Source organism: Lagopus leucura, unplaced genomic scaffold (assembly GCF_019238085.1).
Source record: "Lagopus leucura isolate 7727_CA_CO unplaced genomic scaffold, USGS_WTPT01 Super-Scaffold_100001, whole genome shotgun sequence".
NCBI classification, from domain to species: Eukaryota; Metazoa; Chordata; class Aves; order Galliformes; family Phasianidae; genus Lagopus; species Lagopus leucura.
In genome coordinates this window covers 73048604-73060294 of record NW_024962262.1, presented here as the reverse complement: position 1 = coordinate 73060294, position 11691 = coordinate 73048604, and the positions used below count along the sequence as shown (strand labels likewise).

Below are 11691 nucleotides of genomic sequence, written 5' to 3'. Positions count from 1 at the left end.
AATGGGATGGAAAGTACCACGATAATAGTGAGGTAGCAAAGTCTCTGGATACAGCAGATGAGAATGAGCCCACTTGCAGCAGCTGCTAACACAGAAATGAAAGAAAAGAGCTGTTTACCTTTGAGAAGGCCTCAGGTAAGCAGGAATCTCCAGAGAGATCCTCTTGCCTCCACTACCAACACTTAAATGAGGTCTGGGAAAGGATGGATCCGGCTTCACCCCTTCTGGTTACTGAGGTACACTGCATGCAACTCAAATCCCCTGGGTGGACACTGTCTTCCCACCGGGTGCTCTATCACTGGTTCTGGCTGTGACTTCGTGTTTCTGCTATAAATGCCCTCTGTGTAGTGGAAAAAAATGAACTAAGAATATAGTTGTTGCAGTTTTCTTCTTTTTTTTTCTTTAAAAAAAAAAAAAAAAGTCCTTCAAGTAAAATGGCAAGTAGAGGAAGCAGTAATATGGAGAATGTTGTTGTTTTAATAGTTAGTCATTGTGTTTCCAATGCTTAACTTGGAAAGGCAGAGCCACAAGGCAGCCTATGGGTAGGTTGAGGTAACTGGTTGCTGCTGGTAGGAGTGAGGTGGGTTTTAGTCACACTTGGCACTAACCTCTTAACCTTTTCCATGATGTCTTGGTTTCAGATAGCATGACAGCCATGGCTAGTCTCAAAGACCCTGCCTGTTCCATGTTTCCTGCAGGGCAGGACTGAAGATGCAGGAAGAGGATACCTCCCTCTTCAATGCTGAGAGACTGAAAGAGCTGTGGAAAATTGCAGGTCTTATTTAGTCACGAAAAAAATGTAACAGTCATGTTAATTCATCATCAGGAGTCAGCAAGACAATGGCAAAATGGCTTAGCCAACTGAGTTTTACATTGGCTTTCTGTGGTAGTTTGTATTCAGGGAAGTCTTAAGTTATGAGACACTGAGCACAGTATGTGTTGTTTTGGTAATCACTTAACAGCACAGAACAAAGCTGAGAGTATTAATCTTTTAGAGATATTGGTTTGGTTTTTTTATTTATATGGAAGTGTTGCTATGAGTTAAGCCCCACATATCATAAAAGAGGATGAGTGTTGCCTCCTGAAGTTATCATGCTGATATATTCTCTATGAAGAAAAACATCTGAGGCCTGGTGCTTAATGGCAACAGATCATTTAAAAAATCCCTGTTTAAAGGAGGGGGGAAAAAAAAAAAAGCTTGTGCATTCTGTGTAGCAACTATAGGCTGCCTACAGCATTGTAGCTCCAGTGGCTGTTCTGCTAGTACCATGACTCACATTCTAATGTGCAACAGAAAGGACCGTGGTTTTCCTATGTTCTTTGGCTGTCTTAGTGGTATTTGGGGTGGGGGGAAACTTGGCTATTCTGATTTAGTAATATATCGTGCAGAACTGTTGAGAGATGTAATTGAGCAGTGGAGAGTCACACATACTTTGATTCTTGACACTTGAGTCGTTATGTTTCAAAAGTTGCATGCCCTTCTAGGTTGTGTGTATGAACTTTACAAATGAACATTTACCCAAACTTCTACTTATTTTCATAAGGTTTGTATGAAGAGCAGGCTAAGAATCCCTGGTGTGTTTAATGCAGCTAAATTATATCCATCGTAAGAGCAAATCAGTTTCTCAGTCTCTTCTACACTCCTTAAAGCTCCTCCTTAAGTCTAACTCAGCATCTGGGTTATTGTTGGTGGTTTTTGTTGTTGGTTTTTTTTTCTACATTTAAGTCAAACAAATGATGCTTGACGGTCTTACAGATGTTTCAATTTCTTACGCTAAGCCCTTTTGCAGCACTTATTCTTTTTAAGAAGAAAAGTGGAAGACTATTTGGTAGTCCATCAGAAATGCTGTTTTTGTAGTGACTGATTATAATACAGTTTCTTCTGATACAGATCGAAAGAACAGAGGACACATCTCTTACAGCCTTTCAGTTCAGCGGTGCCATACTTGAGGAAGGAGAAGCCAAAAAATGGCCGCTCACAGGACCAGCCTGAAGCAGGGAGGAGTTTTTGCAAGAGATGCACACCCATCTCCTTGTGACAGCGGGATGAGGACTGCATATTGGGAACAGAGCTGGGACTGTGCGTGGCAGGCTTCCAGAGGAGGTCTGTTTGCCAAGAGCAGAATGAGAGGACAAGCTGTACAGTATGCCTGGCAGGCTGAGTCTTTGGACAGGGCTTCCATTGTTCAACCATAATTTATTTTTAAGGCTGCTTCCCTGCTTCTCTCCCATGTCTGTTATGTCTGAAGTGTTTTGTTGTATTCAGATTCTGGCATGCCTGCGGAGTGGTCATTGTATAAAGTGTAAGGGTTGGGAAAAGAATGAAATAATGATCTGTTCTACTGTATGAAACCTTTACATGTGAATTACTGCTTTTCTTTTTACAGCATGTCAGTAACATTTTCACTTTGCAATTTATTAGCTAAAGAAAATGGCTGGCAATGCAGTGACTGTGGTGACATGGAACAGCAAAGGAACTGGACTGACAATTGTGAGAGCTCAGTGGAGGCACTTCATTGGTGATGCCATGGCTTGTGCAGGAGCCATTCAGGCAGCAGTGGCAAAACTTTGGGAGTGGAAACTGTACAGGCTTCTGTATCAGCTGGATATAGACAGTGCTAGTAATGATGTGGTGTTTTCCTACTTGAAAAAAAAGAACTTTTTGAACTAGTTTATGGCTATAGTGAACTTTAATTTAACCCAACTCTTGTGGTAGCATGATCCAACATACAGGCAATCTTGAAATGGCTTTAAGTTGAGAGAGAGAAGACTTAAGATGGATGTCAGGGGGAAATACTTTTCTATGAGAGTGGGGAGGTGCTGGCACAGGCTGCCTGGACAGGTTGTGGATGCCCCGTCCCTGGAGATGTTCAAGGCCAGGTTGGATGGGGCCCGGGGCAGCCTAGTCTAGTGTTAAATGGGGAGGTTGGTGGCCCTGCATGTGGCAAAGGGGCTAGAGATTCATGATCCTTAAGGTCCCTTCCAATCCGGGTCATTCTGTGGCTTTGAGTGCTGTGGAGTTCCTTTCAGGCTAAAAATGCATCAAGAAAATTATATAAACCACTTAGTATTACTTAAAATGTTTAAATGAAGAACATAACTGAAATGCCAGTCTCGAATTCATAGAAAAATATTTGTAGTTTTTCTCCCCTCAAATAATGGAATTAAAAAAAAAAAGGAACAATGATGTTTTACAACAGAAAAATTACAGTTTTTGTTTTTACTCTACAAATTCTACTACTTCATTTTGGAGCTGACAATAAAGGAAACCATCAGCTGGAAAATGTTCTGGTCTTGGAGGCCAGTTGTCATTGCCTGCAGATCACTTCACAAGGTGAGCCATTCATAGCACATAGATCTTAATGAGCAATACTTAACATCTCATTTTCCAGCTAGGATTGTCTTCTTGTCCTTGGGCCTTACTCACCACGTTGTCACAGTTATTCTACATTCTTAAAATCCTACATTTGTGTCTTCAGATATGTACCTGTACTTTGAGACACCCCATAGCAGTGTCTGTTTCATTTGATTGGAGTTGTGTAGTATTTAGAGGGTGTGCAACAGAAGTGCCTCTGGTTTTATTTCTGTATGTGTTGGTTTAGATTCTTCTATGGAGGTAATGTGGAGAAAACAAGCAACTTGTTAAACTTTCATCAGTATTATTTACTGATGAAAAGAAATAAGAAAGTGGACTGACTTGAAGGCTGGCTGGTTTCAGTGCATGCTCCAATCCATGTTTGCCGTCAGACTGAATGCTTCCATGGCCTCTCCGTTCAGTAGACTGTGCCGCAGCTGACTTGATACCCTGACGGCCAGGTTGGATGGGGCCCTGGGCAGCCTGAGCTGGTGGGGGGCAGCCCTGCCCATGGCAGCAGGTTGAAGATTGGTCTTTGAGGTGCCTTCTAACCAAAGCCAATCTATGATTATTACAGATCTGTCATAAGTTGAAAAGATATCTGAAATGAGGTGGGGTATCTCGTGCCCCAGCCCAGGTGCAGCACCTTGCACTTGGTTCTTGCTGAACCTCATTATGTCTCTGTGGGCCCACTCCTCGAACCTGCCCAGGTCCCTCTAGATGGCATCCCTTCCTTCTGCAGTACCAATTTGATGTCACCAGCATCAGGCTGAGAGGAACTCCACAGCACTCAAAGTCATAGAACAGCCTGGGATGGAAGGACCTCAAGGATCACAAATCTCCAATCCCCCTGTCAAGGCAGGGCCACCAACCTGCTCATTTAGTACTAGTCCAGCCCACTCAGTTTGGTGTCGTCAGCAAACTTACAGAGGCTGCACTTAGTCCCATAATCTGTGCTATTGGTAAGGATCTTAAAGACGTATATATAGATATAATAATGTTAAAAATAATTGCAAAATGCTTCATGCCTTTGTCATGTGCACGTTACATGTTGATCAGCTGTTACTGATGTGCTCCATATGCACACGCTGACCCTCACATTGTCAGCAGATGCTGGCTTCTCAAATAGATGGAATGTGCAGCAGCCACATGGGCTGCATAGGAACCTGTGAGTAACTGCTAAGACTACAGAGAGAGAGAATGAGCGGTGAAAAGCTGCCAGCAGCGCTTTTTGATTCCTGGTCCAGCTTTGGAAAGACGGTACAGAACTGAGATAAGAGTCTATTACCGCAGAACCATCAGTAAGTACCTTGCCGGTTTGCCTTCTCACCACAGAACTCACCCACTCACCCCAGGAGGTGGCACCCCGCCGCTGCGGAACGGGACGAGCTGCCGTAAGGGCGGCGGCCGCTCTGTTACCGCCAGGGGGCGCGCGAAGCCCGGCCGCGGCGCTGAGCCGTGCCATCTCCCCGCGGAATTGCGGGGGGGCACCGTGGGTGAGCCGCTGTGCCGCCCGCAGGGCCGGGCAGCCTGCTGTGTGGGTGAATGCGCGAGGAGATGTGTCTGGGCAGGTCAGCCAGAGGCTGGATCGGAGCTGGGTTGCTCCTGAATGCTCCCTGCCCCCCTCATCTCTACTCCCCTCGTGCTGCGTTCAATGGTATCGCCCAGCTGCCTACCGCAGCGCAGCCCGCCTGGAGCGGGAGGGGCTGCTGCTCGGTGGCAGGTTGGGTCGGTTTTTTCGCTCCTTCCCGTTGCCATAGTGACTGCGGGCCGGGCCGCGACACCGGGACACGTCGCCGCCGTCAGCACAGCCACAGCACGGCGGGTCTGCGGGGCGCTGTCAGGTACCGGTGGTGCGCGGGGGCGGGAGGGAGCGGCGCGGGGCTCCCGCCGCGGTCACCTGCGTTTGTCGGCGGGCGGCGCGGTACCTCCCGCTGCTGTGGAGCTTCCTGACAGCACGTAAAGGTTGCTGTTCGGTGCCGTGTGTAAATTTTGGTGTTGTTGCGGGCTTGCTTTCCTCTAATCAACACGGATGCTCAGCCCTGCTCACGGCAGGGTGTTTGGAACGGCTTCTAATGCGGTCCAGCAGTCCGGTGATTCGGGCACATGGAGGAAATGAGGGAAACGGGGCTTTTTGCATCTTTATTGTGGCGGGTTAAAAAATACCACAAGAACAGGCAAGCAAAAACGCACATGGCCTTGCCATTAGCGTAGAATCAGTCACAGAATTATAGGGCCGTTTGAGTTGGAAGGGGCCCAACTCCTCTGCAATGTACAGGGACACCTACAGGTAGATCATCATTTATCTATATATATTTTTATCGTAGAGATGTACCTAGGCTGAACAACATCAGGTATTTTGTTAGCAGTGGCTGAGCCCTGCTGGATCCTTCTATTAAGGAGCACAAAAGTGGCTTAAACGTGCCTTTGAAATCACTTCTCACTTTTGGGTCCATCTGCATTTTTCTGTTTGAGTTTCGTACCCCTTCTCAATGTAGTTATTATTTCCTGTTCAAGGATAATACACAGTTCAGGTTCCCTTCTGGTGTGTTTTTTTTTGTTTGTTTGTTTTGTTTTGTTTCTTTAAGAATGCAGAAGACTGCTTTGACTTATCTTTGTGACTTAAAATCAGGAAACTGAACGCAGTCGTCTTTCAGAAACATGATAGAATGTTACTACAGGACTATACTCACTTTCTTGTGTCAGTGAGACAGCACAGATTGACCTAAGCCTGGCATTCTGAAACCTAAGCATGTGTCTAGGTGCTTATTTTGATATTAGCCAGCAGAACTATTATCATAGCTGGTACAGGAGTGCAGATAAAATTTCTTGCATGCACGGTGCACCCAAGCCCATTTCCTATTGTTCTAAACCAGCTTTGGTTTGGTTGTGTTTTATCTGAACATGAGGAAAGCACGTCTGGAAAACTTGTTTTTCTACTCTGCAAAAAATATATGAACACATTGTGGTGAAGTAAAGGAAGGCTTGGATGCATGGCTTGTCACCTTTGCGCAACACCTTGAGCCTTTTACGTCACCGTTTCCTGCTGGCAATTAGACATGTTGAGTTCTGAGGGATTCTTCTTCTAAGGGCTGGGAATCCCATTAAAGGGCCTCCTCTGAAGAGTTATATTTTGATATGAAATGTTTCACATTCCACGTGCTACACTGCACGATGACGAAAACTACTCGTGTCTCCCTGCTTGTCAGCATTCTGCCTATTTGCAATGAGACTTTATAGTTTCCTTTCTTACTGTGTGACAGATCCTTGTGCGTGGAATTAAAACAAACACAACAACAACTAAAAAATATATATTTCATAAACAGGGAACTCTGACTGCAAAGCCACTAAAACAGTTGATGGAGAGTTGGAGTCACGCTTGTGAAGTTATTTTTAACTTCATTTTGCAATGGGATCATCTGACTGGTTTACTGGGATGTCAGTGTTTCTATGTATCTATTGTTACAACATTTTATGTTTACCAGAGCTTAAATGTCAATTATCTCTTTGAAACTCTGTATATATTTTAGTTTACCAGGAAATTTCACCTTGCTATGAGAACTGAAGATGGACCCAGAGGAGCAGGAGTTACTTGGTGATTACAGATACAGGAATTATTCTTCAGCAATTGAGAAAGCTTTGAGAAACTTCGAATCATCAAGTGAATGGGCAGATCTTATATCTTCCCTTGGCAAACTCAATAAGGTACAGTGTCACAGGACTGTTTTTTTCATTTGTTTGTTATCTTTGTATTCACTGTAACTCACTGTGTTTAAAAAAAACTAAAAATTAGTTGGAAAATACTAGTTTATAAAAGAAGGGGTAATGGAAACAGCTAAATTAGTATCTTTTGTGTAAATATGAGAAATCCTGATAAAACCAGCAAAGATTTTCTTCAAATTGCGTTTGTTCCCTTTATACATATATACAGGTATGTCTAATTTAGATTTTGGTTTTAAACAGTCTCACAGTCATGGTTAAATTGAACCTAGGATAGTTGAATAAGGCTTTATGTAGGCCAAGAAGTCGCAGATTCTACTATAGCTACCAAGTAAAAAAATTATATTTAAAGAAGACATTAATTTGACCACGTCCTCATATTTGGGGAAATAACTGATTTGTTGCTGCTGGTGGTTTGTTTTGTGTGACCATGGAAAATATGAAAAAATAAAAAGTCTCATATGGGAAAACACCTAGGAAATGTTTTCTCCTCTTGCCCAAGAAAGAAGGATAATGTTATTTGTGTCCCATTCAGTTTATTTTAACATAATGCTCTTCCTGAGTGTACATGGGGCGTGAGTAGTTGCATCATCAAGTAAATAGGAATGGGAGGAGACAGCTCTTGCAGAATTCATAAGGAAATATGTTGTTAGCAGACGTGTGTCATGTGACTTTGCTGTTGTTGCTAAATCATAATGTCACAGAGGTTTCAAAGGGAAGGAGAATCTAAATGGAAGGTTTTCTAAAGGGCAGACACCTTTTTTTCCTTATCAACAGAAGGAAGTTGCGTATTGCTTTGTTAATAGGAGTTGCACGTTTCTGCCTACAGTATTTCTCCCTGTATTCTTGCTGAGGACAGTCATAAGGAGAATGAAAGCCCTTCAGAATGCTTCTCCTGAAAGGAAAAAATCAGAATTTAAATGAGATTACATGCCTATGGCAGAAAGTAGGCTTTGATCTTTTATCTGAATCTAGGTGAATACACTGCAACTGACTAACACCTAGCTGAAACTCCTGTGCAGGGCACAGGATTGCCAAAATACGTAACAGCATAGTGGGAAACAAACAGAAAGGCTTTCAGCTGTTATATCAGTCCATCTGCTGTGGTATTTTGTGGACTTAATCGTATTAGGAGCATAGGAATTGGTAGAAGAGTATTCATCCCTAGTGTTCATCTGCTTCTGCCTGTTATCTGAAAAGAGGGTTGATAACAGAAAAGTCAGGGGAGTGTGCCACAAAAAGGAAGATTGTGAGATAAGATATCAGTAGCTATTTGCTTAACTCCTGTGATATCTCGTTTTTTCTGTAAAGCAAAATATTGTTGGGGAGCTCTTTTCATGGTGTGATTCTAACATAAAGAGCCTAATTTATTCTACTGACGGTTTCTGATAATCCAAGAATGAAATGAGTGGGTAGAAGGAAAGAGGTGAACATTATCTTAGTGACAGAAACGTCTGTAAAAATACAAATTATTTTACACAGCACATGATTATATTCAGGAGTCTGAGTGTTAGTAACAGTGATGCCTATTACTAAGCAAACATGAAAATGCTGAGAAAGGGAGAGAGAGCAAAGAGGAGGAGTTTGGAAGGACTTTTGTTTTTGGTGTTGTTTGGGAGATCTTAAGCACGTGCTTCAAAAGGATCTTTGAATTGTGAGTGCTCTTGCTTACGTACTTGTAATATTTTCTGAGGCTCTTTCTCCTGTAGGTAGAGTACTGGGTCTTGTGGTACTTGTGTTACTGAGTCTCACAGGTTAATACCCACGCCCTTATTTCCATGAAAGTTCAGTGGAATTACCCTTTCAATACAAAGGCTGAAGGAATAGGCATGGGGCTCCTATTTAAAGATGAGAGAAAAAGGGTGGAGGAAGCTGATACAAATGCTTTCAGCCATGGCTAAAACACATGGCCTTGGAGCTCTTGCTGTTCTTATTGCTGGTGAAAAAGAGGCAGTTTTACTACTTCTTGCTAATATTAAATGCCTACCAAGGTTACACTGAATGTTATTTTTCACAATCTCTTTGTTGCTTCTGTGGTTCTCTGTTTCATGGTATCTTGTAGTACCACAGGAGCAGCAGAGGAACTGCCTGACGTCAGTCTGAATGATCAGCTAAAACGGTCGGATTGTACATCTCAAAAGACAGTTTTGTCACTTAAGGGAGACAAAGCTTATCTAACTTTTGATGTCTTCAGTGTGGACATTTTTACTTTGAATCACTTTTAAGCAGGGAGAGAAATAAGGTTAAAGGTTTTAATTAGTTAGATGTGACTCACCTCTTGCTATTTAAAGTAGATCAGAAGAATCCTGTCCTAAAATTGCTCATGTTTCCTACTGGCTTTGTAGGAAGCCTGAAGTGAGTTACTACTATTTTGCCCATGGTTTTTTAGATGACGTGGACTTGTAAGATTAGGTAAGATAAATCCTCTGCAGTGTTCTGACCAGAACTGCAGCAGGTACCAGGTGTATGAGTGAAAACAAAAGCTAGCATTGGCGAGGTTGCTAACTTAAGCTACATCAGATATTTGTTTTTTCATTTTACAGTGTGTTGCACAGCACAATGATGGATCCTACCTCTAGTTATATAAACCAATCATTTAGTAGCTGCAGCGTGGGCTGCTCTGTGCTTCAAGAAGTAGGATTACCATCTTCTCATTGCTCTTAATGGATACAGCCTTGAAGTGTGTTTTAATTATTTTTGGAAATTTGCATACTTTTGCTGTCCGTAGAACGCTGTTTTGTGCCTAAGGTTTTCAAATCTTCAGTACAGATTGCTGCATCCGGGATTGTCTGAGTGCCAAAAAGTGATGGTGCTACTGCAGATTTTGCCAGCTTGTTCCAATGCTGTAATAGGATACAACTTTAGACAACTCTGCAAAGTCACTCTGATAGAAGAAATTTTTAGGTTCTCCTCCTCCACCCCTATTTTATTTTTAAACCTAGAAATAGGTGATAGTTCAGCATATGCAAGCTTGCCTTGTTTCACATTTAAAATTCTTGTAGCAGTCTGTTCAGAATTCAACCAAATTAGAAGGAAAGGGGAAAGAAAGAACAAAAATCATTGCTGCTGCACAGCTGACCTTTATTTCAGCAGTAACATTTAATGCAACACTATGTTCTTGAGGGGAGAGAAAGATTCTTCCGAAACAGAGATTTTGTCAGCAGAGCCCTTAATGATGCTGGTTAGTTTGTATGAGAAGTGTGACTGCCATGTCTTTATGACAGCTGTTTGCTGGCTTACAAACACCGTTTGCCTTCTGTTGAAGGGAAGCCCTGCCTTCTAATGGATTTATGGAACTTCACCGCACCCAGCGCTCAAATGCAGTGTGCAGAGCTGGGGATGTGTCTCCTTCTTTTGATATAACTTCAGTTCCCAGTTTCCTAACTACCAGCTTTGAACTTCATGCTGCTGTTTTTATGGAAGCTGGAGCTCTGTTACGAATTTCTCTCAAACTTATCTGGCAAATGAATCAGTGGAAAATGGACTTATAGGCTGGCCTTCTCCCTCACTCCTCCCAACTGCTGTTGACTTAAATAAGAGTTAGAGGATTTCCTGGTTGAATATACATGCTGCATTTTTTTTCTGGAATTTTGTTTATGGGAATATAAATATTTACTTGATTTGCTTGCTTTTCTTAATGTCTAGGCAAATTGATACTGTGGTGCTATAAAGCAGTGTAGGCCTTAACCAGTAACTGTGGAAATAGAAATATTCCTGTGTGCATGCCTGTGTTTGTTTTGTGTTTTCAGCCACAGCACTAAAAAAGCCATGTGTATACACTATAAAGAGTAGATAGTCTTCTGCCCTTTATAGCTCATGTTCAAAGAAGGCAAAAGCATCCTTGTGCATTAGAAGATGTTCTATGTGTATAACGTAACTCTTCTTCTATCATAATTGCTCACATGCAGGAAAGCTGGAGAAAAGGAGAAAATGTAGATCAGGGTGGGTTTCAGCCCTTAAGTAACTGAAGACCATCAAATTATGCTCACAGAATTAAAAAAGGAAAAGGGGCAGGGGGAATAATGTCAGTTCCCAATCCTGTGAGGACAGCTGTCCACCTGCTGTTTTCTATGTAGTTAATATGAAGATTTTAGCAGATAGTATATTAAGATGGTATCTTTGATCCTAAACTCAGAAAATATTTACCACTGGTGTATTTTTTTTTTTTTTTTTTTTGTAGTCCATCTTCTTTTATATTTACAGAAGGTGTGGGCAAATATAATCCAACCAATATAAGCAGAATGTTTCAAAGTCCACCTTTCAAAGTTGGTACAAGACAACAACATGTTAAAGATTTTTTTTTTTCCTGTCTCAAAAATAAAAGCTAATTTTGCAAGTAGAGTTTTTGCCCGTTAGAGTTTCATGTGTGAGATTATGCTGTACTCTTCAATTCTGGCTTTTAATACCAGTTAAAATGCAAATCGCATCATGGTGGGGGTGAGAGGGGAGGGAGGGAAGAAAGGAAATAAAATGGCTCCAAATGGCATTTGTACTGTATGCGTTTCAGGGTAATGTGACATTTCTTTCTATTTACTGCTGTTAATCTCACAGCCTTTTTCTTCTTGAGTGAAGTTTTTTTTTTTTTACTAGAAACTCTTCACTAAGAGCTAGTCTCA

The 11691-nt window shown here is 42.1% G+C and overlaps 1 protein-coding gene across 2 annotated transcripts in view; it reads left to right on the top strand.

Annotated features, from left to right (window-relative positions):
* The first annotated feature begins 5094 nt into the window (after positions 1–5094).
* The window catches only part of DOP1B (DOP1 leucine zipper like protein B), a 46007-nt gene continuing 39410 nt past the window's right edge, over positions 5095–11691 (top strand). For both annotated transcript variants that reach the window (XM_042867183.1, XM_042867182.1), the window contains exons 1-2: positions 5095–5199; positions 6886–7060. In XM_042867183.1, coding sequence (XP_042723117.1) covers positions 6923–7060 — 138 coding nt within the window. In that variant the 5' untranslated portion in view covers positions 5095–5199; positions 6886–6922. The remainder of the gene's footprint in view (positions 5200–6885; positions 7061–11691) is intronic.